At 33.6% G+C, this 27,806-nt stretch overlaps 1 protein-coding gene across 3 annotated transcripts in view; it reads left to right on the forward strand.

Moving 5' to 3' along the window:
* LOC127843800 (protein DEK-like) overlaps positions 1 to 27,806 on the forward strand; it is a 45,854-nt gene that overhangs the window by 15,686 nt on the left and 2,362 nt on the right. For all 3 annotated transcript variants that reach the window (XM_052373614.1, XM_052373615.1, XM_052373613.1), the window contains 2 exons: positions 26,990 to 27,191; positions 27,454 to 27,609. In XM_052373614.1, the coding sequence (XP_052229574.1) occupies positions 26,990 to 27,191; positions 27,454 to 27,609 (358 nt within the window). The remainder of the gene's footprint in view (positions 1 to 26,989; positions 27,192 to 27,453; positions 27,610 to 27,806) is intronic.

Raw genomic sequence — 27,806 nt, forward strand, 5'->3', positions numbered from 1 at the left:
TCCTCAATGTGGTAATTGGATACTCATTCATATTAGTTACAAGATTATTTGACCTGTATGGAAGTACAAACACACAAGAAACCGGAAAATGATCCGAATTATCCCTGTCTAAAACTCTGAAGTCGTTATTGTATAATTGCTAGGCATGCCCTATATGCAAAACGTTAGCCATTTTTAAAAGTATACATAGATGTGAAGTAACGGTTAAAATGATGAGCGAACAAAATGGAATGTTCACTATACAAAGACAACAACACATGATTGTAGCGGAAAAAAGTCAAGGTCTGCTGAGACCGAATGTGGTTGTTTTTCGACAGCGGGCGTCTGTATACATGTAATCATTTGCTAAGTCAAATTTATTAGCTGTGCTTTGTGGATGAGAATGCATTTGAAATCTTTCTACGCATACCTACCGCATCTGTTCACAGAAATGGTCACATATTTTCAAGCAATACTACACGAAATGTCACAAAGCACACAAGCCTTATCCGAAAATAGCCATCAGTATTCGCGATTTGATATACACATATATTGCTTTGGGTTACATGCACTCGAAGCATATGAGTTAAAGTACATGTATCATGAAGCACCATATGCGAATTCATTTCAGATTGTCAAATAATGATGAGAAATTGGGTGAAATATTTGGGTTTTCTTTATGTACGAAATATTGACAAGTATATAAGTAGCGAGTATGCATTAACAACAAAGGGGTTACAATGCTGTTGACACAAGCCTTAGGCTGTATTTGCATTATTTATTATTTGTACCACAACGCTCATAAATGTGTGCATACTTGAATAGTGACTTCTCCAGATTGTAATTCAGCCAATTAGAAATAAAGACACATAGAACACTGACCAATGGGATTCATAACTGAGTTTCACGGGCCAGATGTTAGAGGGAAACAAGACAGTTAGCGTTTAGACTTGGAGACGTACGGATCGAGAAAGATACGATCATGTAGCAATCACAACGTATTTGTATAACTGAAAATATTAAGTATGTTAGACATTAAATTGGACTAGAAACTGATACATGGTGTTGTTGAATATTTTATCCTGTATTATGCAGAGAAATTAACATAAATAGAGAGGGACCGACTTGTCCCATGCGCGGCACGAGAAAATGGGAGTTAATGCAAAACTCGTCATCTTGGCAATTCGCGCATGTAACCAGTAACAACAACCGTGAGCCGGGAACAACGACATCAGACCGCACATATTCTGCAACTTCCGGTGAGTGACTGTTTTATTTCCTAACGCTTGTATCAAAATGGCAAATCAAATAATCCCTGAATTATTTCAAAATTTAAATGAACAAATTAAAGATGTTAAAACCGCCATAAGAACTCAGACTATTTCACAGGTGGTACAATCATTTGATGGAAATTCAAAAGAATTCAAAAATTAGATTAAAAATGTAGAAAAATATGGAACGCTTACCAATTTAGATGAGAATAAATTAAAATGTGTTGCTTACCAATCTAGTAAAGGGCTTGTTAGTGATTACATACATCGTTTTTTGACTGATGATCCGACAGGGACGTGGACAGATTTAAAGGAACAGCTTAAATTAAGATTTGCAGAAATTCAAGACCCACAATACGCTTTCTCATTATTAAAGACGACTAAACAAAAGACCGACGAAAATGTTCAAATATACGCTGAACGACTTTTATCTCTCGCGACTGACGCATACGAAAATATTGAAGGAAATTTAGAATATAAAGAAAAACAGTTAGTAGAAATTTTTATCGACGGATTATCGCACGATTATTTGAGACTTAAATTAATGCGCGAAAATCATGCAACGTTATCAAATGCTTTAAAAAGCGCTATACATGAGCAAAGTGTCAGAGCTAGGTTTGAGTTACGATCACAAATAAATGGACTTGATAACATTACGACCGATAATATTCAGACAGATATCGATTATATTAGGTCATCTATTGTTTGCACATATTGCAAGAAACACGGTCATTCTATTGAAATCTGTCGCCGTAGGCAACGAGAGATAAGTGCATATACGGTAGGGCGGAACTGTCATACGATAGATAAAAACGGTAACGGGCGCAATAACGAATATGACAAAAATTGGAAAGATAAAATTGATTGTTGGAATTGTGGTAAATTAGGACACTTAAGTAGAGAATGTACTCAAAGAAAAACGTACATTAATAAAAAAAACTAAGAAATTCTTACCAAAAAGGGGTCTATGGTAAGAATGAAAAAGTCGAGACATATAATATCGCTTTGTGTGGTAGTCCAAATTCTTGTGTTATTTCAACAGGTGGTTATCAATTTAGGAGCTTGATAGACTCGGGCGCTGAAGTCAGCATCGTGAGTAAACGTACTTATGATATGTTAAAACAAAAACCCGCACTGATAATTAAAAAAGTAAATCTAAAGTCGGTAAACGGAAAATCATTACATGTCCACGGAAGTGTAAAATTGAGATTCAAAATAGGGAGCATATATAAAGAGCACATGTTTTTTGTAGTAAGTAACATAAATAGAAATGTTATTTTAGGAAGAGACTTTTTACAAAATAATGGTGTCCGTTTATACTTTGATTTAGGATGTTTGAGGATTGATAACTGTTATGTACCCCTAGAAGAAGATGTACATCTTTCAACGATAGCGAGATTAACTAGACATACTGTGTTAAAACCACAAACTGCCTATAGACTCTTTGCTCAAGCTAAAAGAAACTGCATACGTTCAAATACGAATTATGAATTCAATGGAATAAGCAATTCTTTCTTTGATAATGAACCCGGTTTAACAATTGTTAATTCAGTCGTCAAGACAACGCGTGATAGACAATTTCCCATTTTAATTATAAACAATACGCACAAAACAATAAGGCTTAGACGACACTGTGCCATAGGGCGAATAGATTCGGTAAACGATAATGAAATACGCTCAGTACAAGAAGTTATTAAAAATAATCAGCCGAAATCAGGTTTATATAAAGATGAAATCTTATCAGATTTACGTGTAGATGAAAATCAAAAAGAAAATATTCTACCGATACTCTTAAAACACAGAACTCTCTTCGCAAGAAATAATTTAGAATTAACACAAACTTCAGCGATAGAATTTACCATAGATACAGGGGATCATCCGCCCATTAAATTAAGGCCGTATCGAACACCATTAAACAATAAGGTATTCATAGATAAAGCCATCGACGAAATGCTAGACGCAAACATAATAAGTCCATCAAGAAGTCCGTGGAGCTTCCCTATTGTTTTAGTAGATAAAAAGAAAAATAACCATGACTCAAACAAAGATAATAAAGACGAGAAAAGGTTTTGTGATGATTTTAGACAATTAAACAAAATTACAAAACCAATTGCCTATCCATTACCATTAATAGATGATATATTGGCGTTATTAGGTAAAAGTAAATATTTCACCAGTTTAGATTTGATATCGGGATATTGGCAAATACCTATAAAGGAAGAGGACAGAGAAAAAACGGCTTTCGCTTCGGGATTCAGGGGTCTATTTCAATTTAATGTTATGCCCTTCGGTGCCTCCTCTGCCGGTGCTATATTTCAAGAATTGGCTAATAAAGTACTCAAAGGTTGTGAGAGCTTCGCTGTGGCGTATCTAGACGATATTCTAATATTTTCACCTGACTTGCAATCTCATTTATCACACGTAGATACAGTACTACAGAGTCTCAGTAAACATAACCTAAAGCTAAAACTATCAAAATGTCAATTCTTACAAAGAGAGACTAGGTACCTAGGCTTCATCATAGATCAAAATGGTATAAGGCCGGATCCGTTAAAAGTGGAAGCGATTCGACAATTCCCTAGGCCAAAGTGCGTGCGCGATGTACGATCTATCTTAGGTGCTGCAGGATTTTATAGGAGATTCTGTCCGTCGTATTCAGAAGTAGTCGAGCCTCTCATTAATCTCACGAGAAAGAATGTCCCATTTAAATGGTCAAAACAATGCGAAGATAGTTTCATACAATTAAAAGACTCATTTACGCAAATCCCTTATCTTTCATACCCTGATCCAAAAAAAGGTTATATTCTGTATACGGATGCATCTGATAAATGCGTCGGAGCCTGTTTGACTCAAAAATGCGACAGTAACGAGACCGGGGATTATGTGGGCGAAAAGCCGATATTTTTCATTTTTTTTTTTTTTTGCAAATATTTTTCATATCGCACAGATTAAGCCCCACACAATGCAAATATAATACCATTGAAAAAGAATGTTACAGCATATTTTACAGTCTAAGTAAATTGCACCATTATTTACACAATGCTGAATTTGTTATAAAGAGTGATCACAAGCCGCTTAAGTATTTATTGGAAAGTCCGATGCAAAACAAGAAAATACAATTATGGGCCTTAAGTATAGCGGGTTACAACTGCAAAATTGAATATATACCGGGAAAAAAGAATATTATTGCCGACTTTTTAAGCCGACCTCCAAAAACCAAAATAAGGAATAATCAATGCGATCAAACAAAAATAGAATTAGATATTAACGATAAACATTTTACGATCAATTCGCAAATAAATAAACAAGACCAAACACGCGAAATTAACGTAATCGACTCTACAAACATTGACCACAAGCAAATAATTGATAATATTATCAGGGCTTAATATGCAAATAGAACAAGAAAAAGACCCTCATATATCTGAGATTAAAGCGAGATTAAGATTAGGGAAACAGAACAAGAGTGAAGATGATAGATATTTAACGGTTGATGACATACTGTACTACATATCAAACGTAGATGAGGAACCTACTCTCAGGCTGTTTGTACCTAAACACCTGACTGATTCAGTTGTCAAGCAATACCATGATGAAAACGGACATCCTGGGTCTCAAAGGCTTTTTCAGACACTAAAAGAGAAATATTACTGGCCTAAAATGTTCAAAGAATTGAATGATTATGTATCTAAGTGCATTATATGTCAAAGTAGAAACTTAAAAGCAATTAAAGCTCCCATATCGTCGGATACCTCAATACCGCCCTTTCCGTTTTCAGTTGTTTCCATAGATATATGCGGTCCATACCCAACAACGCTTTCCGGAAATAGATATATAATATGTTTCGTGGATCAATTTTCAGGATATATAGAGGCATTTCCGTCGCCGGATAAATCTTCTGATAGCGTAATACACCTGTTAATGAACGAGATTTATTGCCGTCATAGTTGTCCTATAAGAATTATAACTGATAACGGAAAAGAATTCACAAGCACAGCTTTCACTGAAACATTAAAATCAATGAACATTGACCACGTAAAGACGACAATATATCATCCCGCGTCTAATGGCATGAACGAGCGTTCACATGGGACTATGAACAATATACTATCAAAACGGGTTCAAGAAAATGTACAACAATGGGACGTACATTTAAACATGTCTTTAGCGGCAATGAGATTTTGTACATCCGAGACTTCGAAGCACACACCGTTCTTCTTACTTTTTAATAGAGACCCTATTCTTCCAATAGACAACTTGTTAAAGCCTAGACGTAAATATCACGGTGAAGATTATCATAAAATAATATTAGAAGAACAACACAAATCATTTAAAAAGGTATGTGCCCTAATTCAAAAATCGAAACGTAGACAAGCTGATTATGCGAATAAAAATACGAAAGATATTAAATTCGAAATCAATGACCCCGTTTACTACAAAAACTTTCAACGTACAAATAAATTAGACAGTAAATGGAGGCCATATTATCGTATAATCGAACAAAAGTCGCCGTTAACATACGTAATAAAGAATCAGTTAGACAACTCAACTATTAAAGTTCACGCTGATCAAATAAGGCACGCAAATATCGATGAATGGCCAGTGATAAATCAACCGTTAACGCGCCCGATTAGAAAAGCAAATTTAGCCTTTGCGGACGACACATTATCTTCTGATAGCGATTCAAATAACTCAGTACATGGGTTACCTGTAATTACGCAACAGACCCGACAGATTAGAGATAATACGGACGACGAGGAAAATATTCCGCTTGCAGAACTGCAAAAACATTTGAGAAACAAACAATTCGCGGATATACAGTCAAGCTCCAGTGAATCAGATACGATGCATTACAATAACGGTAATTCACAAAACTCACCTGTACGTAGGTTTGAAAATGATTCTTCAGACGATCAGATGCAAATTGACGCGGTAGCGTTAAAACACAAAAAACGAAAATTGACAAAAAAGACTTCACGTTCAAATAACGCAATGAAGAAAGCAATTTTCACGTGCCTTCAGACAATGGCTGAACACATGTAAATGAATGGACTAAAAAATAAAGCGAGATAGATGTCGAGACTTAAAGACCCCAAAAATTTTGTATATAGAGAAATATGTTTTGAATGTATATGTAGTATATATGTAAAAACAGGATTATAGAGGACGGTATCGTCCGATTTTGATAATGTATCGTCATTAGCATTGATTTACGGGTTTAGAATGAAATGAAAATGTCATATTTAAGTCAACGGGTGATATAATAGATATATTTCAGTAATATGTAACAAACAGAAAATATAAGAATCATGACTCGCAAAATGCACATAAACAATTAATAGGTACATTAAGAGAAAAAAAACGCGACATTCCGATGCGTAAAATATAAGAATCGTGACTCGCAAAATGCATACAAACAATTAGTAAGTACATTATCTGTCTATGAACGCCAAGATACACACGTTTGACGCCCATTACTTGATGACAGGCGTGGGTCACGAATTGGGCGAGTACGTAACGAAATTGGTATAAATAACCCTCAAATAGGCAGACAGGGCCTCGCCTTCTCTCAGGAAATATTCATTTTGTATTATTTACCTTGACACGCTTATGACAACGCACTTGTCAACGACATTAACCAACGCTAGCTTATGCCCTACAGCGCTCAGGTAAACAACATTTTAGGCATAAATAACATTTTAATACAGTTTGTAAATATCCTTAAAAACAAAGCAGTGTCCCTTTTATTAGTATAATGTAAAAGATACAACTATATTGCTATGATTCATTACAAATTTGATACTGATCGAATATCTAGTTTATTCTTTTTCGTTTCTTTATAAGAATACCTACATTAAGACAAGGGATTTTGTTTGTAAATGTTTGTTCTCAAGTAAATAAAACATAATAAAGCACAATGCATTTCATAGAATAGACAAACGCGTATAGTTTAAATAACACATCATAAATTTGCGTCATGAGAATCGCGTTCCTTTAGCACATTAATTTTATTTGGGTATATCTTATAATAGGTGTGAATAGTAATCTGAGTGCTTATATAGCAAATTCCATTAACATGTAAATAAAAGGCCCGTTTATCATTTCATGTAATTGACCCTATAAGATTTGCCAATGCGATACAAGTTAAGGAGAAAAGCAGCGCTCCTGACATCGTTGGCGTGGTTTGCCTGCAGCAACATGCGTTCATAACGCATTTGAGATCGTGATCAGATCTTAACACCCCGACAAAGAAGAAGAATATGTCATCGACATACCGATATCTTCGACGACGATGTATCCGTCGAGAATCAGATGACGTAACAGACGACTTCAATTAGGATCCAACATTGTCGACATGGATCCAAATTGTGAACCAGCATCAGTACCATACAACGAGTGGACTGTTAATGGACATTTCACGCATCGTCGAAAATGATTTTTAAAGATACGATGATATGAATGGACTTGATGATGAAAAATCGCGCGTACTTTGTACATATATTAGATGAACATTTTATCGTCTATGAACTTATATATATATATGTGTGTTACCTTTATTACATGTACATAAACACTAATTATAATACTACAGTCATGAATGCAGACATTCTCCAGAACTATAAATAATAAACGTTTGAAGTATTCTAAATCGTGCAACAGCCGAGGACCAACAGCTTCTCCGACCGACCATCATCGTCTTCATTCGGAAGCCGTCGTTTCAATCGACTGCATGTTACCATCTACAACCAGATGTCAAATACTCTCCAACCGGACGTCTCATCTCTTCACCTAGACGCCACATCACCTCCAGCAAAGATGTCAAAAATGGACACTATTCGTATTGGATTTCCCAAACCAGTGACACATTCCACTTCATTGTGATTGACATTGACTTTTTAAATATTCCGACGTTTTATTATTTCAGCAGAAACATTCGATAAAAATTTCATTAATAATATGCAGATTTTCATCATATATATGTTTTAGTCACTGATGTTTTCATGTTTGCGTGTTTGATTTTCTACATCGTATGTATTAATATGTTTTCGTTTACTTCCATACTTACATTCTTAAAGATTTTTCTGTATCCTGAAATACATAAAAATCAAATTGAGAGGATAAGTTGTGTCAAATAATGATGAGAAATTGGGTGAAATATTTGGGTTTTCTTTATGTACGAAATATTGACAAGTATATAAGTAGCGAGTATGCATTAACAACAAAGGGGTTACAATGCTGTTGACACAAGCCTTAGGCTGTATTTGCATTATTTATTATTTGTACCACAACGCTCATTAACGTGTGCATACTTGAATAGTGACTTCTCCAGATTGTAATTCAGCCAATTAGAAATAAAGACACATAGAACACTGACCAATGGGATTCATAACTAAGTTTCACGGGCCAGATGTTAGAGGGAAACAAGACAGTTAGCGTTTAGACTTGGAGACGTACGGATCGAAAAGATACGATCATGTAGCAATCACAACGTATTTGTATAACTGAAAATATTAAGTATGTTAGACATTAAATTGGACTAGAAACTGATACATGGTGTTGTTGAATATTTTATCCTGTATTATGCAGAGAAATTAACATAAATAGAGAGGGACCGACTTGCCCCATGCGCGGCACGAGAAAATTGGAGTTAATGCAAAACTCGTCATCTTGGCAATTCGCGCATGACGAGATATCGAATGATAGGCTACATACCGGTAATATAAGAGTATTGAACATTGTTAGTAACTATGTGTCGTCTATGAACTATGAACGATTACGTGACAAGATATATAAGACAGATGTGTCCTTGTTCGTGGTAAAAATATAGGATAGTCCTTTAACCACTCTACAGACGACTGCTCTAAGCCCTCGTGTCTGATATTACCTTGAATTGATTTAGCTTCTGCACATGAATTTTCAGGTTCATTGTTACACAAACAGCTTTACTGTCGCTAGACTGCTGTTTGTGCTTTTGCTCTATAGGTTCCAGCGACGGTATCCTCTGGCCAATTATTAACATTCCTTAAACACGTGTTTACTGACATGATACATTCAATTCCTGGAAGCAAATGGAAGTCAAATATCTACACGAGAGAAAACCCGTGTGGATGTTGTAAATCCATAATGCTTACGTGAAATCCACATTTTGACGTTATAGTCACGTAGTTCTTGCGTACTACCCAAAGCGGCACTGCGAGCGTCACTATGTGTGTTGCACAATCTTAGTGAGGACATCTTTGACGTAGTTACGTGGGTCGAGATGGCATTGTACAGCCGGTTATCGATATATATATTTCGCCCTTTCGTCTCATCCTCATCACGTAAACTTCAGATCAAAGTGTTGTACTAGTATTTGAGAACCAAGTAAGGAAGAAGTCTTGTGTGATGGAGCCATTAAAAATGCGGCGCAATGTCTTTTTGACTTTTGAGCCAGGTTTGCACTTGCTTTTTTATTACTTATTGGAAACACAATTTGTTATGATGTTAGAAAGTGAAGGCGTTCTGATTCAGAAACATAACACGTCTAAAAAGGTTCGTATTATAATCATTAAATTTATATTTGATATCGAATCGATAACAGTTGCAGGGCTAAATCCAACTTTTTTTTTTTTTTTTTACTCAATATCAAACATACATTGTAAGCATGTATATGATCATACAATATAGTGATTGTACAAAGCAATACAGTTCAGACATGTTTTACAAGATATGCTTATATATATTTTTTTTTTGGAGAGAAAAGAAACAACAGAGGAATAGTTTTGACAAATGATGAGTTGTATAAAGTCGGAAGAAAGCATACTGGACTTGTGTGTTTTGTTGTATATTCACAATGATCTTGTCAGATTGAAAATTTAAAAATAAAAAAAAATAAACAAAACTATTTTAGAGAGATACACTAACATTAGAGTGAAATGTGTATAAGTGGACAAACCATTATGAGAATTTAATCCGATTCCATTTTTGTTCAAAGATTTGTAATGTGTCATTACTGAGGGCTATTTCTTTCTCAATCTGGATTTTTAGTTTAAGACTATGGACAAAGCAATTAAAATTTGATACTTGTTTTTTGTACTTCATGTTTAAGATAAAATATTTCATCAATATTACCATAAAATTCACAATATTATTACAGTCTATTGATTTAAATGAGTTAATTCCGAAACTTACATTTAAGAAAGATAGTTTAACGTTTAGTTGATGTTGTTCAAGAAAAGATATTAATTGATTCCAAATAGGCTGGATGTGTTTGCACTCCCAAAAAAAGAGATGTTCTATAGTTTCGATGTTTTCACTGCAGAAGTCACACAGATTTGAGTTAGATCATTTGCATTTAAAGAGATATTTATTTGTAGCTATAATTCTATGGATGTATTTATATTGAAAATTTCTAAGTGTGCTTTCAAAAGTTGCTTTATATGGCATGGTAAATATGTGTTTCCAATTAAGTTCATTTTCTCCAAAGAGGACTTGCCATTTATTTTGTATTTGGAGTTTTCTGTAGGGTTTTTAATTTGTATTGTGAAAAATATTTTATTTGTTTTGTTTTTTCTTCCAAGTATGTTTTCTACAAATGTTGTTTGAGTACATGGTGTATTGTTTGTATTGATTTCAGATTTAATATGTATGGGTATGCTTTTGATTAGTGTGTAGTACTTCAGAAAATTATTTGAAGGTATTCCGTATATGTAGCATATATTATCAAAAGAGTAGAAATCCTTAATTCTGTAGTCATATAATTGGTCGACATATTTAATGCTTCGTTCAAACCAGTCTTTATAGAAAAAGGTCTTATTGTTTGAAGTTATGTCTTTATTGTTCCATAAAATAGTTTTACTGCTGGTTTGGGTTTCTAAGTTATGAGTGACATCACTCCACGCTGATAGAACATCAGACAGAAATATATTTTCGTTTGAAATTTCATGTAAGATAGTATTGCTGATGTTACATTCAAAGATTAAGGAGTCACCATATTTTGTTAGGGTTTTCTGGTAGAATAATTTCCATTTACTCGTATTGGTATTATCTAGGTATCTTTTAACCCAGCTGCATTTGATTGCATTCAAGAATGAGTCAATGTTCGTTAATTGGATGCCTCCATTTTCTACAGATTAAATTAACTGAGTTCTTTTTATTTTATCAGGCTTACCGTCCCATATGAAATTAAATATTGCTGATTTTATATCGTTAATAACATCATTTGGTGGATTTTAAAGAACTGTTAAAACATATATTAATTTAGGAAGTGCACACGTTTTCAATACTGTGTTTTTTCCGATAAGTGTAAGTTTACGATGATGCCATGATTTTAAGCAGTTTTTAAAATTCTGTAATTTAGGTAGTATGTTTTTAAGAACTGTATCCTTTTCATTATTTGTGAAAGTAATTCCTAGCGTTGTGGCTTCATCGGATGTCCAATTAAATTTCATTTCTTTTTTGTATTGAACATTACTTTGTTTTAATTTACCTACTCGTAGCACAGTACATTTACTTTTGTTTAGTTTAAGACCCGATGTCATTCCGTAAAGGGTTAGCGACTCTATTAGGTTATGGAAAGAATCGTAATTGTCATTTAAAAAATAAGTTGCATCGTCAGCAAATAGGGATTGTTTGATTTCTTCGTCAGGTTCTAGTGATATGCCTTTTATGTGTTTATTTGATTGGATGTGATGTGATAGATACTCGATGCAAATAATAAATAGCGATGATGAGAGTGGACATCCTTGTCGAACCCCTCGTTCGATGTTAAAACTGTTTGAAAAGAAGCCATTGTTAATGATTATACTGTAAATATCAGTATAGAATAGTTTGACCCATTGAATGAGACTTTCACCAAAGTTCATATTTTCTAAGCAAGAGAACATAAATGAATGATCAAGCGAATCGAATGCCTTTTCAAAGTCTGCAAAGAATATTAGACCAGGATTATTTGAATTGTTGAAATAGTTTATGCATTCTTGGATAAGACGAACGATTTCACCAATGTAACGTCCTTTTATGAAACCAGATTGAGATTTTGAAATGATTGATGGTAATATTTTTTTAATTCTGTTTGCTATACTTTTAGTTGCAATTTTATAATCATTGTTCAGTAAACTAATCGGGCGCCAGTTTGATAAGGATTCTAAGTTTTTTCCGGGTTTTGGAATAAGTGATATAATACCTTGTTTTTGTAGCGTAGTTAAGTTTTCGTTGTTAAATGAGTAGTTAAGTGAATTAATTAGATGTGTTTTTATATCATTCCAGAATATTTTATATAATTCGATTGTGATGCCATCAGATCCTGGGCTTTTGTTATTTTGCATTTCTTTTAGGGCTAATCCACATTCATATTCATTAAGCAATCCGTCGCACAGTTGTGTTTCCTCCTGGTTTAAAGCGTGATGTGTATTTTTAAAAAGGGTGTTATTTTCAACATTTTTCGTTTATAGAGGGTTTCGAAAAATAAACGTTGTTCTTCTAGTATTTGAGTTCTGTTTGTTATGTCTTTGCCATTGACTACTAATTTGTGTACAGTTTTTTGTTCACTTCTACGTTTTTCAATGTTTGCGAAATATATTGTATTTTTTGCATTGTGTTCAACATGCTGTGCACGCGCTCTTAGTATTATTCCATTGAGATGTGTATGATAGATTCCATCTAATATTTGTTTTTTTAATGTTATTTCATTTTCAATGTCGGTGGTATCATTTGTGTTTGTTTGATGCAATTGTTTTTCAAGTGTTTCAATGGTTTTGATGGTTTCAGTTTCAAGTTTGTGTGTTTCTTTTTGTTTAAATGATGTGTATCTAATTGTTGTGTTACGTATATTTCCTTTAATTACTTCCCATAAGGTGTTTGGGTTTGCATCTTTATTATTTTGAACTGTATTTAATATTTCCTGTTTTATTTGTGTTTGATATTGTGTATCTAATAAGATGCTGTTGTTAATTTTAAAGTATCCTTGGCCTCTTTCAGGTTGTATGTTGTGCAGTTTAAGTTCAACTAGAGAGTGGTCAGTCATGAATCCTGGTTTTATGTCACATGTGTCAATTATATTGCAAAGAGATTCAGATATTAAAAAATAGTCTAATCTACAAAATATTGTTGGTTTTGTGTTTGAGTGCCAGGTGAATTTGCTTTCGTTTGGGTATATTGTACGCCAGATATCTATCATATTGTAGTCTTCAATTATGTTATTTAAAATTTTTCTTTTTTTAGTATGAGTACAAAGGTTTCCATTCTTTTTATCTAATAATGGGTTCAGGACAGTATTGAAATCACCACCGATTATAATATTTTTATCTTGGTTATTAATTATGAAGGATTGTAATGTTTCGTAAAATGTGGAAATGTGAAAACGTTGATTAATGTTATTTGTGTTTCGTGTATTTTGATATCTATACTTGCTTGTCTGCCAATTATTATTTCCTTAAAGTTATCGGCTGTGACCCCTATATTATTTTTTATCAGAAAGGCAATGCCTTGTTTATTAGTATGTTCTCCACTGAGATAGATTTCTCCGTCCCATTCATCTTTTAAGGTTTGTGCTAAAGTATGTGTCAAGTGACTTTCTTGTAAAATGCATATACTATATTTTTTATCGTCTAACCATTTGAAGATTTTAATGCGTTTGTCTTTGTTGTTTAGCCCTTTAACATTTAAAGTACATAATTTAATCATTTAAAAAAGTGGAGGGTGATGTTAATGATAGTTTGTGTGTGCTTGTCCAGTTAGTTTCTATCTTAAAACATGTTCAGTTTGTTTCTCTTATAAGACATAGGATGTCCATACATACAAACAAAAATTGGAAACAAAAAATAGGGATACACAAAGATGAATATTCCATAGATATGAAGAAGTGAAAAGAAATAATCACAGAAGTGAGAAGAAAACACAATGAACCACTGGTCCCAACTAAAAAACAAACATAATAGACAGAGAAAAACGTAAAGGTGAAAATGACAATGAATGTAATGGTAGCTTGGCTAAACATTACAAAGATAAAAAGAATAAAAGAACATATGCAATCAGTGGATAGTAAATTTTTTCATTATCTTTCGAACAGTTATGTTAAAATTAAGTATTTTTGTAATATTTTTAAGTGCAGATATCAATCAATATAATATTATTTAAATTTATTAAGTTGATTTTTTTAAATAACAAAAATGTATTAAAATTATGCTATTTCATTGGACGCATTTGTTAAATGCAGAAATGAACCAATATCAAGTTAATACGAAATAAATAATTTTGTTTTTATATATAACAAAAAAACACACGTAATGAAACACTTTTAGATTTCTTATGGAAGATTATTGTTAATTTCATGTGATCATAAGATCAAAAAATTAACGTATAATTGCCATTTACAATTGACTATTTACAAATTATACATATAATAGTAGCATTACACAAAAATCGATAACAGTGGTTATGCGACTGTTGGTTTAAGTTATGTACAATAAGGTAGGCAACAAGAGATGTCAATGGTTTAAGTTATGTACAATTAAGTAGGCAACAAGAGATGTCAAAGGTTTGAGTAGTGTACAATTAAGTAGGTAACAAGCGATGTCAATGGTTTAAGTTATGTACAAGTAAGCAGGCAACAAGAGATGTCAATCTGAAGCGGTAACAAATAAGATTTTTTTCCAGATATTTTCAGATTAAACGTGGAAAAAATATACTTAAAAAATTACTTAAAAGTAAGCAGGCAACAAGAGATGTCAATCAGAAGCGGTAACAAATAAGTTTTTTTTCCAGATATTTTCAGATTAAACATGGAAAAAATATACTTAAATAATCACCTTCAATCCTTTTTTTATTTGTAGTATTAGTATATTTTAATCGGCATGTAGGGGAGGTATGTATTTGACAAGCATATTTTTTTAATAATATTGTAACTGATCTATATGAGGAAGAGAATACTTACAAAGACAGTGATATTGAATCAGACAGTGTAGTTGTCTTTTATATCCAAATTTCACTAAACACTTAAATGAAGTAAGAGTTAATATATTATTGAAGAATTGTTACTTATAAAGTGTTAAGTGAAAAATAAAAGGATGATTTTAGTCCTCCACTGTTTACACCTTCATAAAAAAAAAATAAATAAAAAATCCAACTTACATCAAGAAAAAAATAAGCATAAAAGGTCGCCGTGGTGTTACGGTGTCCGCCTAGCGACCGGGAGGTCATAGGTTTGATCCCCACGGTCGGAGCGTTCTTCAGATCTCCCCAAAAGACACCAAGTACTGGTTTTAGGCCCAGGAAACGAACTCGAGAGCGTTTCAATAAGCATGAGGCTTTCGATGCAATCGAGCTAATAAAAAAAGGTTTAAACTAAATAAACATAATTAAACATGTATACAGCAGACGCCGTATGCGCTCCTCTTTCTCCAACTAGAACCGTCATCGCCTGAACCGATTGAAATAACATGTATAATTAGCACAAACTTTATAGGAAAGTTAGGAGCGAATTGCATATTTATCCGTTAATTTTTTTTCGCTTTATATATGTCCATTTATGTATGGCCCGCGAAATGATAGGGGATGCGCACGCCGGTTCGCCCCCGTCTTAAGTGGCCTACACAAATACGGGATTCAAGCTTACGTTGAGATATTTGTCATCCATAAATATGCGAAATCCTTGCTGCTCTTGAAACAAAAGCAGAGGAAAACAAACCATTACTAAATTAAATAAATGCTGATACATGTGTACATCACAATCTAACGGTGAAATAATTGTTGTCGAGATACGACCATTTTGTACGTAATTTGAATAAATGTTAATTACGTATTACTAAGACAATGGAGTTGAAAAAATAAATTATTATGAAATAACTGACAATTACGCGTACCGGTAATAGGTTTCATGTATGACAAAGAAATGCTCGACTTATAGCAGACTTCTTACAGGTTGAATTTGTGCGCATGCGCACTAGTTAACGGCAACCTCCACCAACGTTCTACTTCACGCATTAAAGAAAAACCTTATTACCGCTGTATTTTTACAGATACGTTTTATGGTAAGTAGGTTGTGCACTCTGTTTGCTTTTTTTTTAATTCTATGTTGTATCGCAAACAATTTTCGAGAGTTTAAAGGGGCCTTTTCACAGATTTTGGCAAGTACTGAAGCTTGTCATTAAATGATTATATTGATAAATTTAAACATTGGACCTAAACATCTCCAGTAAAAAAATACAATTAAAAAAAGGAAAAAAAGTACCCTAACTGGGCTCGAACCACGGACCCCTGGAGTCCTGGAGTAAAAAGTCTCCCACTTAGACCATTCGACTATCCGTGCTCATGCTATGACCAGATGTATTTTTCACTATATAAGCAATCCTCGTAATTTCACAAAATATAACGACAACAATAGAACTTTCCAAATTATTCAATCGTTTCGCGTTGCAACGCTTTATAATTTTCAGGTTTTTAAATCGTCAAAAGCTGCATATAATAGATATTTTAGAGCATGGCTAATGGTCAGTATTAGTATTTCCTCACAAATACCATAACTAAAACGAAAATGTGCGAATCTGGAACAACTTTTTCTAATTTTGTCAATTTACCAAAGGTGAAAAAGCTCCTTGAAATCTAAAAGCATTAAAACAAACAAAGGAGAAATATATCAAATGAACAACACGTTTAGATAAGTCTTCCTTCTTGACTAAAGTTTCAATATGCTTTTAAAACCAATTTATTATACTAAAATTAGTCGTAGCCTTTTAAAACACTGCAAAATGTGCGCGAGCTAGTGGTTTTCTGAAAAAGAAGATAATGCGATCAAATATATTGTGCGATTGCGTAATACTGGTAAAATCGATGTAAACTTAAGGCTATATTGTTATTAACACATCTGTTACTACTACCAATTGTATGGGGTATTTTGATAAATACCCCGGTAATGTACTTGATAGAGGAAATAAATCTGTTTGACGGTTAAGGTTAAACATGCAAAAATCATTGGCGGATTATGAAAGAAACGAAGGGGAAAATGCAGCCCCTTATAAAATATGCCTAATCCAGTGGTCTAGTACACTGTAGTAAATATGCTCATTTACGGTATTGTGTTGATATTGGGTAATTTTAATGTGACTAGAAAACAACAAGAACATCGAAAATATTAGTTAAAAAATGTAATCGGTAAATGCGCATTAAATGCTAAATCAATACTAGTACATCCATTACACAAACAGATACAAATTGTATATCATAAAGTCAAATTAGTCCGATTTGTAATTTTTATCTTATAAAGTTTTGTTATTAGTTTGTATGATTGGTATTGAATCACATAAAAATGCTAGTCAATTGTCAAATTTGTTTATGATCTAAAAATGTGCTTTGTTTAAGGTTAAAAAAATTATATTTAATATAATTATTTTTTGACGAATAGCCCACTGAAATGAAGGTAAAGTCACGAGAGAGAGAGAGAGAGAGAGCACACGATACATGATATACTCCAATGAACAGTGACCAACGACAGTCAAGTTTAGAAGCAATATTTTTTTTTCAAATCCTAAACCGAAATTGCAACAATCAAAATTCTGTCTGCCCGCTTACAATTGATTCTCAGTGCCTAACTATTTCTCTCTATTTCTGTTTCTTAATACGCAAAACACTTATTTATACTTTAACGGTGCTTTAATAAAGAAAAAATAAAACTTGTTGCAAACCTACGCTCATCTTGGCTTTGAAATTCGCGAGGTGTAATCAGAGATGAAATGGCGGCTTTTTTCTGAAAGATTGCAAAACACAGACAATATGTTTAGGTAAATCATCATATGCATTAAGCAGTGTGCATTTTAAAATGATCGAGTATTTTACGTTTGTGGAGGATAAGCTTTTAGCAGGTCATTAATTTATGTTTTTGAAATGGATATACTAAAACAATATCAAAGCGATCTAAACCATTACTCATCATTTCACAAACATTCCAACAAATGGAGAAAAACTGTATTGAAAACAAAATCACTATTGAAAAAATAAAAAACGAAAATAGTAGTGATAAAAATGGAAGAACAGTTATGGAGAATAGCTTTGATCACAATCTTCTCTCTCTGTATTTCCTAAATAATGATAGGTCGAATGTTGATGAGCATATCGAAGGAGCTCTCGAAATTGACGAAGGAAACATTATAACGTTAACGGGTCAAGCTTATTTTTATTTAGAATACGAAGAAAAGTTCAGTGAAGTGGAAGGAATCCTCAAGAAATTACACAAATTAAATGAAGAACGACACCGTGTTCTTCAAGCACATGCTGAACTTGAATACGGTTATTGTAGAATTGGTGCCAAATTTTACCATAATTCGGTCTCACATTTGGAACAGATTATAGCAGATGCTGAAACAATTATTGCACCGCCTTCGGCTTGGAAAACAAGCATATGCATTTGGAATTTTGGGTTAGCTTTGGCAAAAGGTCGATTGCTATCTTTGTCAAATTTAACTTCCTCAGAGGAAATTGATTGATCCGATAAGAATTACAAGCGTGTTATTGACATATTGCTTAAAATCACAAACAGTGAAGACAATGAGAACGTCGACAAAGTTACTGTAAACAAAGCACGGGCTTACGCCGAATTTGGAAGCTTGACTTTAATAGCGGTAAGACATGTAAAAAAAATTCCTAATGGACTAAACGACATATTGCCAGAACATGAGAAAGAATGCGATAACACGTCACTCACGTATATTGAACAGGTCCTTAAAGTATGTGATAATGACGTATACGTTTTGTTTAAGTGTGGGAAATATTTTCGAAGTGTCAATAACATCCAAAGGGCAGTCGAACTTTACCAGAGAGCTTTGAAGTTCAATCAGACGTCATCGGCACACGAGCACATTTTTCTGGTGTTAAAAAGAAAATTAGAAATAGACATATTAACAAAGAGATTTGAGAGCAAAAATCCGGTACACGACAGAAGGTCAAAAATTGATCATTTGTACAAGGTTATTAAAAGCCCGAAAGAGGTGCTTAAAATTGACAAGATACAATATAAACGAGATATAAAAGACATATTTCATCATTCAACGAGGCATTGGAATCACAAAATAGATCTGCCTTGTACAGTAAAGGATTATTTCTGTGACAAATCTGGGATATAAAAGAAGCAAATGACACATTAAAAAAAAATCATATTTGACAAAAACGATGGGAAGTGTTCCTTAATGCATTTAGCAAATGCATATGAACAAGCTGCACATTGCATTATGGAATTCAAAAGGAATGAGCATTATAAAGATGAAATGTTTAATTACCTCAAATTATCATTAGAAATATCTTCAGACTTGGTCGCGAAAATACCGTACCGAATCGTGCTGGTCTACAGCTCCAACACTTAAAAGCTTACAAAAACGCGAGGCTCAAACAAAACAAACACAACACGATCTAGCATTTCTCAGTGACAAATTGCAAACCTATGACAAATTAATTAAAGTTTACAAGGATCTTTTAAATATTTTGGAAGAACCGGGGGAGAAACTTAATGTTATTCTGAGAATGATATCAACCCAGGTCAAACTAGGCGATTATGACGGTTCAATTCTTGCATTCAATCTGATAGCGTGTTTACCCGACGGTCGTCAAAAACTTGAGGTGACTGAATATATTGAGGTGCATATAGAAGGTTGCTTACAAGCGTTCGAACAGGGTGAATATGATGTTGCCAAAGTCAAAAACGCTTTGCAGTTCATTGATAAGTTACTGACTTCAGCGTGGATAGAAGAGATGAGACAGCCAGTGAAGATATGCATGAGGAATTCGATGTGTTTCTGTTGTGCGATGACAATGACGACAAGCTGACAGATCACTACCGATATTTGCGAGACCATTTACAATTACTCGGAATATCCGTTACCATAAACTCAACAGATGTTCGGCCTGGCTTTACTCTACTAAAGGGGGTAACAGATGTCATGAATGCCTCAAAGGACTTCGTTATTGCGCTGAAAGATAGAAATCCTTCCCGAGAATTTGAACAAAGGGTTGCTATGGTACAAGAAGTTTTGAAAAGAAGAGCACGCAGTTATTGCGTTGTGCTGAGCAGTTGTGAGTTACCAGTGTGGCTTACAGGAAGTCCCGTCATTATTGGCGATGACGTCATTTCACTGTTTTACGAGGACATACGCCAGATGTTGGGAAATCCACGCGGACGTGAAATTCTGAAGCAAATTCTGCTTCACCTTTGTCAAAACAAGCAACCAACGGATGCGAAGAGACATCCCTAATTTAACAGCACTCGTTTAAGACAGTTGATGTGTTTTGATAATATATAATTTAATATTTACTGTCAAGTGGTAACAGAAATCTAACATGAAAATGTGAATTTCGTTTTAAAAGTGCGTTGTTGTTGGGGTTTTTTTTCAAATAAAAAGTTAAACTCGTGGCAGCACTGAAGGGTTGTATATCATTCCTAAATGATCTAAATGTTTTGATGCACATGTATCATTTTTCAGAACAAATCAAAGTAATTTAATTGTTAAATTATGTCAGATTTTCGGACAGAAATAAGTGTTTTTCTTAAATATTCTTTATTAAATGTATAAATATATTTAATTGCATATGTGTACGTCTATACAATAACTGCAAAGGTCTCTTAAGTGCATTAACTCATATGGATGCCACTTCGGTTGAATTCGATTGTCAAATGCTGAAGCATAGTATGCTCTTTATTGACAACTTAAATGTCTAAAACATTGACCGCTTTTTTCATCACAAGATTAATGAATTATATATGTATTAAGTGATGTGTGTGCATTCTGCAAATTTATTTGATAATTTAATTGTTTTTAATGAATTGCATGGATATTTATACTTGTCATTTTTACACTCTGAAATGCATTACATGTATTATGTATTCGGGCTATTCTTTTATAAATAATGAAATTAACATTTGTAATGAACGAACCTTGCCTACTTTTGAATGAGTAGAAGAAACCGGGATTACAATTATATAATAATTAAAGACAGAATCTAAAAGTTTGTCAGAAAAAAGACAATGATGAATTATTTTTTATATTATCATATCCATTTTTGTGTCATACATTTTTAATATGAGATACACCGATGAGCTGGCGAAATCGAAAATCGTGTTATATGTAAAAGATATAATGTAGGAAAGGCGTCTTGTCTGTCTTTGAAAGTCAGGATTTTGTATTTATGGAAGATGTTATTAATTGTTTTGTTTGAAAATAGATCATGTCTAAAATTACTATTGTCCGTTCACCATGCTTAACCAGTAATTGCTGCATAACGTTAGTTTATAATTATGTTAATTATTAGCACGTTATTAAGGAAGTTTAGAATTCGAATTTTCTCTATCTTAGCAAGATTCAGATAATATATAAAATAGTGCTTTTGTTCAATAATCGTTGTCGCTAAGTTACATTTTTAGGAACTTCATCATTCGTTTTATCTTGTTTAACAAGTTGAATTTTACATTCAATTTGACGATAATATAATTCTATTGTAAGAAAAGAAAAAATGCAAGTGTACCAAATATCAGATTGAGATGGTAACATCTCATTACTTTAATCGAGCTATAGTGAACTGACGCGTTGTCATCAATATTTGTTTTCACAATACGCATATATTATATTAGTAAAAATACATAAACCCAATTGTGGTTATTTTGACGCATGAATATTAATGTGTATTTGTTATTAATATATTGTTATTTTGACGATGAACTGTATATGCGTGAGTCGTAAATACATTTTTCTGTTCTGTTGTGTTCATAATGTTAAACGATGATAGCCATTATATTTCAGTAAGAAAATAAAGAACTTAATAAGATAATCTTTAACATGAACAACATATGTGTATCCGATTCATCACCAAAAGAACATGTAGTTGAATTATTTTTATTTGATCAATACATTATACGCTACGCAAATACGTTGCTCATAGATTCTATTTCGCCAAACATACACATTTCCTTATATCGAGTTATGTGGGATTTGCATCCCCCTCTTGCTCGCGAATGAAGCTGATGACGTTGAACCTTGGATTGTCATTAGAGACACATTATAATGTTCATTACATAAAATGTTCAGTAAAAATACAAAATGTTATTTTTATTGTGTGTTGTTTTTTTTATAGATATTTCACAGTCGACGTATTTATTGGAAGTGGATATTTTGAAGTTTCAAATAGTTTTAATAAAAACATGTTGCGTGCGATGCAAAGGAAATCTCAAATATTTCATCTGTTAAAGCGGGTATATACGATTTTTTATATGTGTTTAATTGTAATATATTGATAAAATATGTTACAATAACACAAAATAGGCAAGAAAAATTATACATTAAAGCCGAATTTCATAAAATGCAGCAAAGACAATTTAGCGCCCCGAGCCGATAGTGACGTACATATTTTCCTACAATAACCGAAGCATTCGTCTTTGTATTATAAACCGTTAATCTACGAGGGTGTTCCAGAAGTTCGTGGATTTTCGCTATAACTTATTAGTTTGCTGGTAAAAGTCAATGAAATTTACATAGTATACACACCAATTATCACGGACTTTATATATAAGCTAAAAATGCATGAATTCCATAAAGCGCGTTTGAAACGCGTTGCCATAGAGACCTCAGTAACGACATGCGGCGCACGCGTGTATTTTATTATAAGTATGAGCGTTACGCGAATTAAAATTTGGTTTAAATGTCGTTGATAAACAGAATTTACGGCAAATTTCACGTTACAGCGCCTAAGTCCTCCATACAGCCCGGATTTGGCCCCTATGGACTTCCGCGTCTTCCCGGAAGTTAAATCACAGTTGCGCGGTATTCGCTTTGCAAGTAAACAGGAACTTACAGTTGCAGCAAAGCTAATCGTGTTGTCTTTTGACGCTGACTGGTATAGAGACACTTTTGACAAGTGGATTTCCCGACACATAAAGTGCATTCGCGTTGGAGGTGATTATGTGGAAAAGATTTGACAGTTGTTAACTTCATAACGTCATTGACGTTGAACAGAAACGTTACACGTGCGTCGGTGTGCGCATTGTGCACATGTTGAAATCTCTGATATATATTTATTGTTTTATATATTTCCATGATATTTGGAGAGTAGATTTGGAAAGAACGAAATATTCTTAACATGCTATTTGTTTGTCCATTTATGTTACCAAATGAAAGTTATAGCGAAAATCCACGAACTTCTGGAACACCCCTCGTAAGTTTAGATGCACATCGTACATGTATGGTATACATGCTGGCGAATTCGGCTGTACAGCCGTTTTCAATTTCAGAATTAAATATCTGGCTTATTTCGCATTTTTCGACATATGTTCTTCTTATCTTTTATTTTAATTTATATTGAAATATATATATAATAAGTTTTTTACACAGTTTATATAAATTCATAAATATTTCACAAAATCGTATATACCCGCTTTAAAACTCAGACTAACAATATTTGAATTGTTATAGTTTAATTGATTGTTTAAAGGAAAAAATCAGACTGTGCTTGAAGAGTACTTTGATATTAAGTGGAAAGTGTCAAAGTGCACAGGCTAATCTGGGACGACACTTAACGCACATGAATTAAGCCCCATTTTCCCAGAGTGAGGCTCATTTATTATGCATTCTAATTATACCCCCACAAACGAAGTTTAGGGGGGTATATAGGAGTGAGCTTGTCTGTCGGTCGGTTGGTCCGTATTAAGTGTCGGCTCTCTAATTCAAGTAGTTTTCATCCGATCTTCACCAAACTTGGTCAGATGTTGTATTTAGATGATGTCTAGGTCAAGTTCTAATATGGGTCATGCCGGGTTAAAAACTAGGTCACGGGGTCACTTAGTGCGTTTAAAACATTGAGCATGTTGTCCACTCTCTAATTCAAGTAGTTTTCATCCGATCTTCACCAAACTTTGTCAGAAGTTGTATCTAGATGAAGTCTAGGCCAAGTTTGAACATTGGTCATTGCAGGTCAAAAACTAGGTCACGGGGTCACTAAGTGCGTTTTAAACACTGCACATGGTGTCCGTTCTCTAATTCAAGTAGTTTACATCCGATCTTCACCACCCTTGGTCAGAAGCTGTATCTAGATGATGTGTAGGTCAAGTTGAACATGGGCCATGCCAGGTCAAAAACTAGGTCACGGGGTCACTTAGTGCATTTTAAAAATTAAGCATGGTGTCCGCTGTTTTTTTTAAGACAACATGCAAAATATTCTGTGTCAATGCGGCATGTGAGGGTATTTATCATGTCTGTGACAAAGCTCTAGTTTTATTTGATGTCTTAAATTCCATATATTTCAGTTGTTATATATGTTATTGATCGTTACTTTGAATGGTTAGATCTTTGTTTATTCATGCTTAATATAATATAAGGGCTGTTTACCTATTTACCTCGAATCTGCTGGGCGCAAAATAATTAACAATGGCAGACAGTGTTTTTGTTGTTACATGTACCGCAGTTAATACCGGTATTGAAGGATTTTCGTCATAGAAAGGCAATTATCCAATTAAGTTAAGTTAAATATGTTTATCTTTTAAATAATGTATCTGTTATATGAAGATGTTTTCTAGACGCAAGTGAATATTCTTTAAATACCGCGAGACTACAGTGTTTGAAGCTAATTCTGCTATAAAGACACATTTATATCGTTTACATATATGTCTCAATAATAATAATTCAATGTCTTAGCAAAGATTTATTAAAAAAACGGCCCTTTCCCCTCAGATTTTTTTCCCCTCAGGTAAAATTCTCAGATTGCATATTCTCTCCCCCCCCCCCAATTTTTTTAATTAACTTTAAATACATATGTAAGTTAACCTGATTCAGTGTAGAAAATAGAAAAATATTAAATATTTCATAATTAAATTATTTGTTGCCTTGAATTTGTTTAAAAAATATGTTAAATTGATTATTTAAGACTTTCCTTATAAATTTTCCCCAAAATGGCGTTTTTCGCTATTTTTTCCACAAAATCTGGCGTTTCGCGCTATTTTTTTCCCCTAAAAAAGCAGGGGTGGCGAAATCTCAAAAAAATATACTTGTCAACGGACAACCATTTAAGAAATTTAACTTGTCCGTTGCTGAACTACACTTGTCCGTTATTGTTTATATAAACTATAAACGCATTTATTGATTAATGTTCAGGCTTGGCAAAATTGCCGGTCCGCCGGTCCTGACCGGCAGATTTCCATTTGGTCCGACAGGTTTAACCAGAATGTCGGTCCCGGCGACCGGCAAAATGTGAAATGAATGCAAACAAATCATATTTGTTTCAAAGTTGAAAACTCGAAGAGCAAACCCCTTTCTACATCATGAAAATGAAATTGCTCATTGTTTTGATGTTTGCAATAAGTTTGTTACGTACAATTAGCAAATCCGACTGGTTACACAACACCTACTTCAAACTCAGTCGCAGTATCGGCAATTGCGTTCTAACAAAAAAGATCTTGATTGCTTTGACATATTTTTCCAGTAGATAAGGTCATGAAAAAATGCATTTCTTTATGAAGCATGGCTTTAAAAAGGTTGTTTATTAAATATAAACAATGTTCTAGTGATATCTTTATAACATGCACTCGCCATTGGTCTCCAAAAATGTTATCATTTTACATTGTACAAGTCAGTGTCCGTTAACCGCAATTTTATTTTCGATACTTCTTGTTACTTTAGTTTATGTTGTTTTAATGGCTAAATGGATATAATTGGTCAGTTAAGTATAGTTTTACCAATAAGATTCCATGATACATATTTCGTTGGATGATCATCATCCTATATGTCGTTTTTATGTTGTTGTTTTTTTGGTGCGGCTAAATTTTCTCCGGACCGGACACATGCTCCCGGTCTCTTATAGAATAAGAGAGATCACTGCGCAGGAGAGTGCCCGTATTATAGCTTCATTGCTCCGCAAATTGCACTGACAATGTAATCGCGTGTCAACATCCGGTTTTGTAAAAATTAATTACGGCTTTAATTCGATGTATTTTTTGTATTCCTCGACCCGACTGGTTGTCCACGGGCAACTTAATTGAAAAAGATCAGTTGCCCAGACAAGCAAATGTACGACTCGGGCAACTCGGACATTTGATTTCGCCACCCCTGAAAAGGCGAGGCCCTTTTTCCAAAATAAGATAAAATACCCTGGACGTGATTGGTAGATTATGCCTAATAATTGAGACTAGGATTATAGATTGCCCCAGTATTCTCAAATATACCTGTTTGTATTATTCTATATTTCATAATTTTTTTCTGACTTAATACTAGTCGTTTTTTTCCACTTTTTGGAAGATAGCCCATGACTTTGGAATTGGGAATTTTATCGGTATTTTCGTGAAATTGGGAAAATAAATTCATTAGCATTTTTTTCCACACGAAAAGTCCACTGATTAGGGAAATACTGAATTTGATATTACTCTTTATAATCATTCAAATTAAAAGAACAAAATCATATAATACTTTGTTAGATGTAATTGAATTAAAATTGAGATAAAAAAAACGCATTAGACACTTTTTTCTAAAAAAAAAATTTTTTGGGGGGGGGAAATTGGGAATTGTTTGCCACATTTTGGGGAAGAAGTATACTTTTTGGGATTGGGAACATAGCCGAATTTCGGCTATAAAAGCGGGCCAAAACCCTTTAATATAATATGGGATGTTATGGTATTATTGTGATCCTGTATGTTTACCAAACAGAATCTGGACTGAGGTTCCAACAAACAATAGTTACATTAAGATTAACGTTCACAGTTGTATTTTAAAATCGTACACTTAAACACGATTTGCAACCTTCAGGCAGAACAAAACAAAATGGAGACTGAAGAAAATGGTAGCAATAAAGAGGAGCCCCTATCAGACACAAATGAGCAAAGATCTTCAGAAAAGGAGGATCATGATGAATCGATTGGGAAAGATGAAGAAAAACAGAACACATCATATGAACAGGACGGTGAGAAAGACAACAAATATGAAGAAGAGCCTGATGATGAACCCCAAGGTATGATCTTATAATCTCAGATCTCTTTGTCTTAATCCACTGCTAGAAATCTTATTTGTTTTAATGTTTAAAAGGCAGTTGTTTTTCTTATTATTAACTTGGGAACAATAAATGTTACAAATCTACCTACATACGTCAAACTGAGAATCATCGATCATTGTTTAAAAATAATCTATGATATTGATGATGATTCAGAATCAGAATATTAATGAAGAAGAAATAATCATTGGTGAATTGTATATTTTGTAACATTTTGTTATAGTTGGAATGTTAGAGAGACCCTTGATCATCGAAGATGGAAAGAAACGAGAAAGGAAAAAGGTGGAAAGGATGTCAGATATCATGAAGGAGTCATTGGATGCCAAGCCCGTCGAGATATTGGAAGGGAAAGGACGAGCTCTGGGAGATATTCCATTCAGTAAGAAGCTTGATTAACAGGGTCTGTGAAAATTTGAACTGAGCATGTTACCAAGAGGATTATAAGAATGTTGTATTAGGGCTACTGCTGCTTTTATCGACTTTTTTTGGTAAACAAACGGCATAAGCTAAAAGCACATTTATGAAGTGTCCGTGTACATGCATACTCGTCTACACATTCTGAAGCAGTAGTGTGTC

Source organism: Dreissena polymorpha, chromosome 9 (genome assembly GCF_020536995.1).
Source record: "Dreissena polymorpha isolate Duluth1 chromosome 9, UMN_Dpol_1.0, whole genome shotgun sequence".
Taxonomy (NCBI): Eukaryota; Metazoa; Mollusca; class Bivalvia; order Myida; family Dreissenidae; genus Dreissena; species Dreissena polymorpha.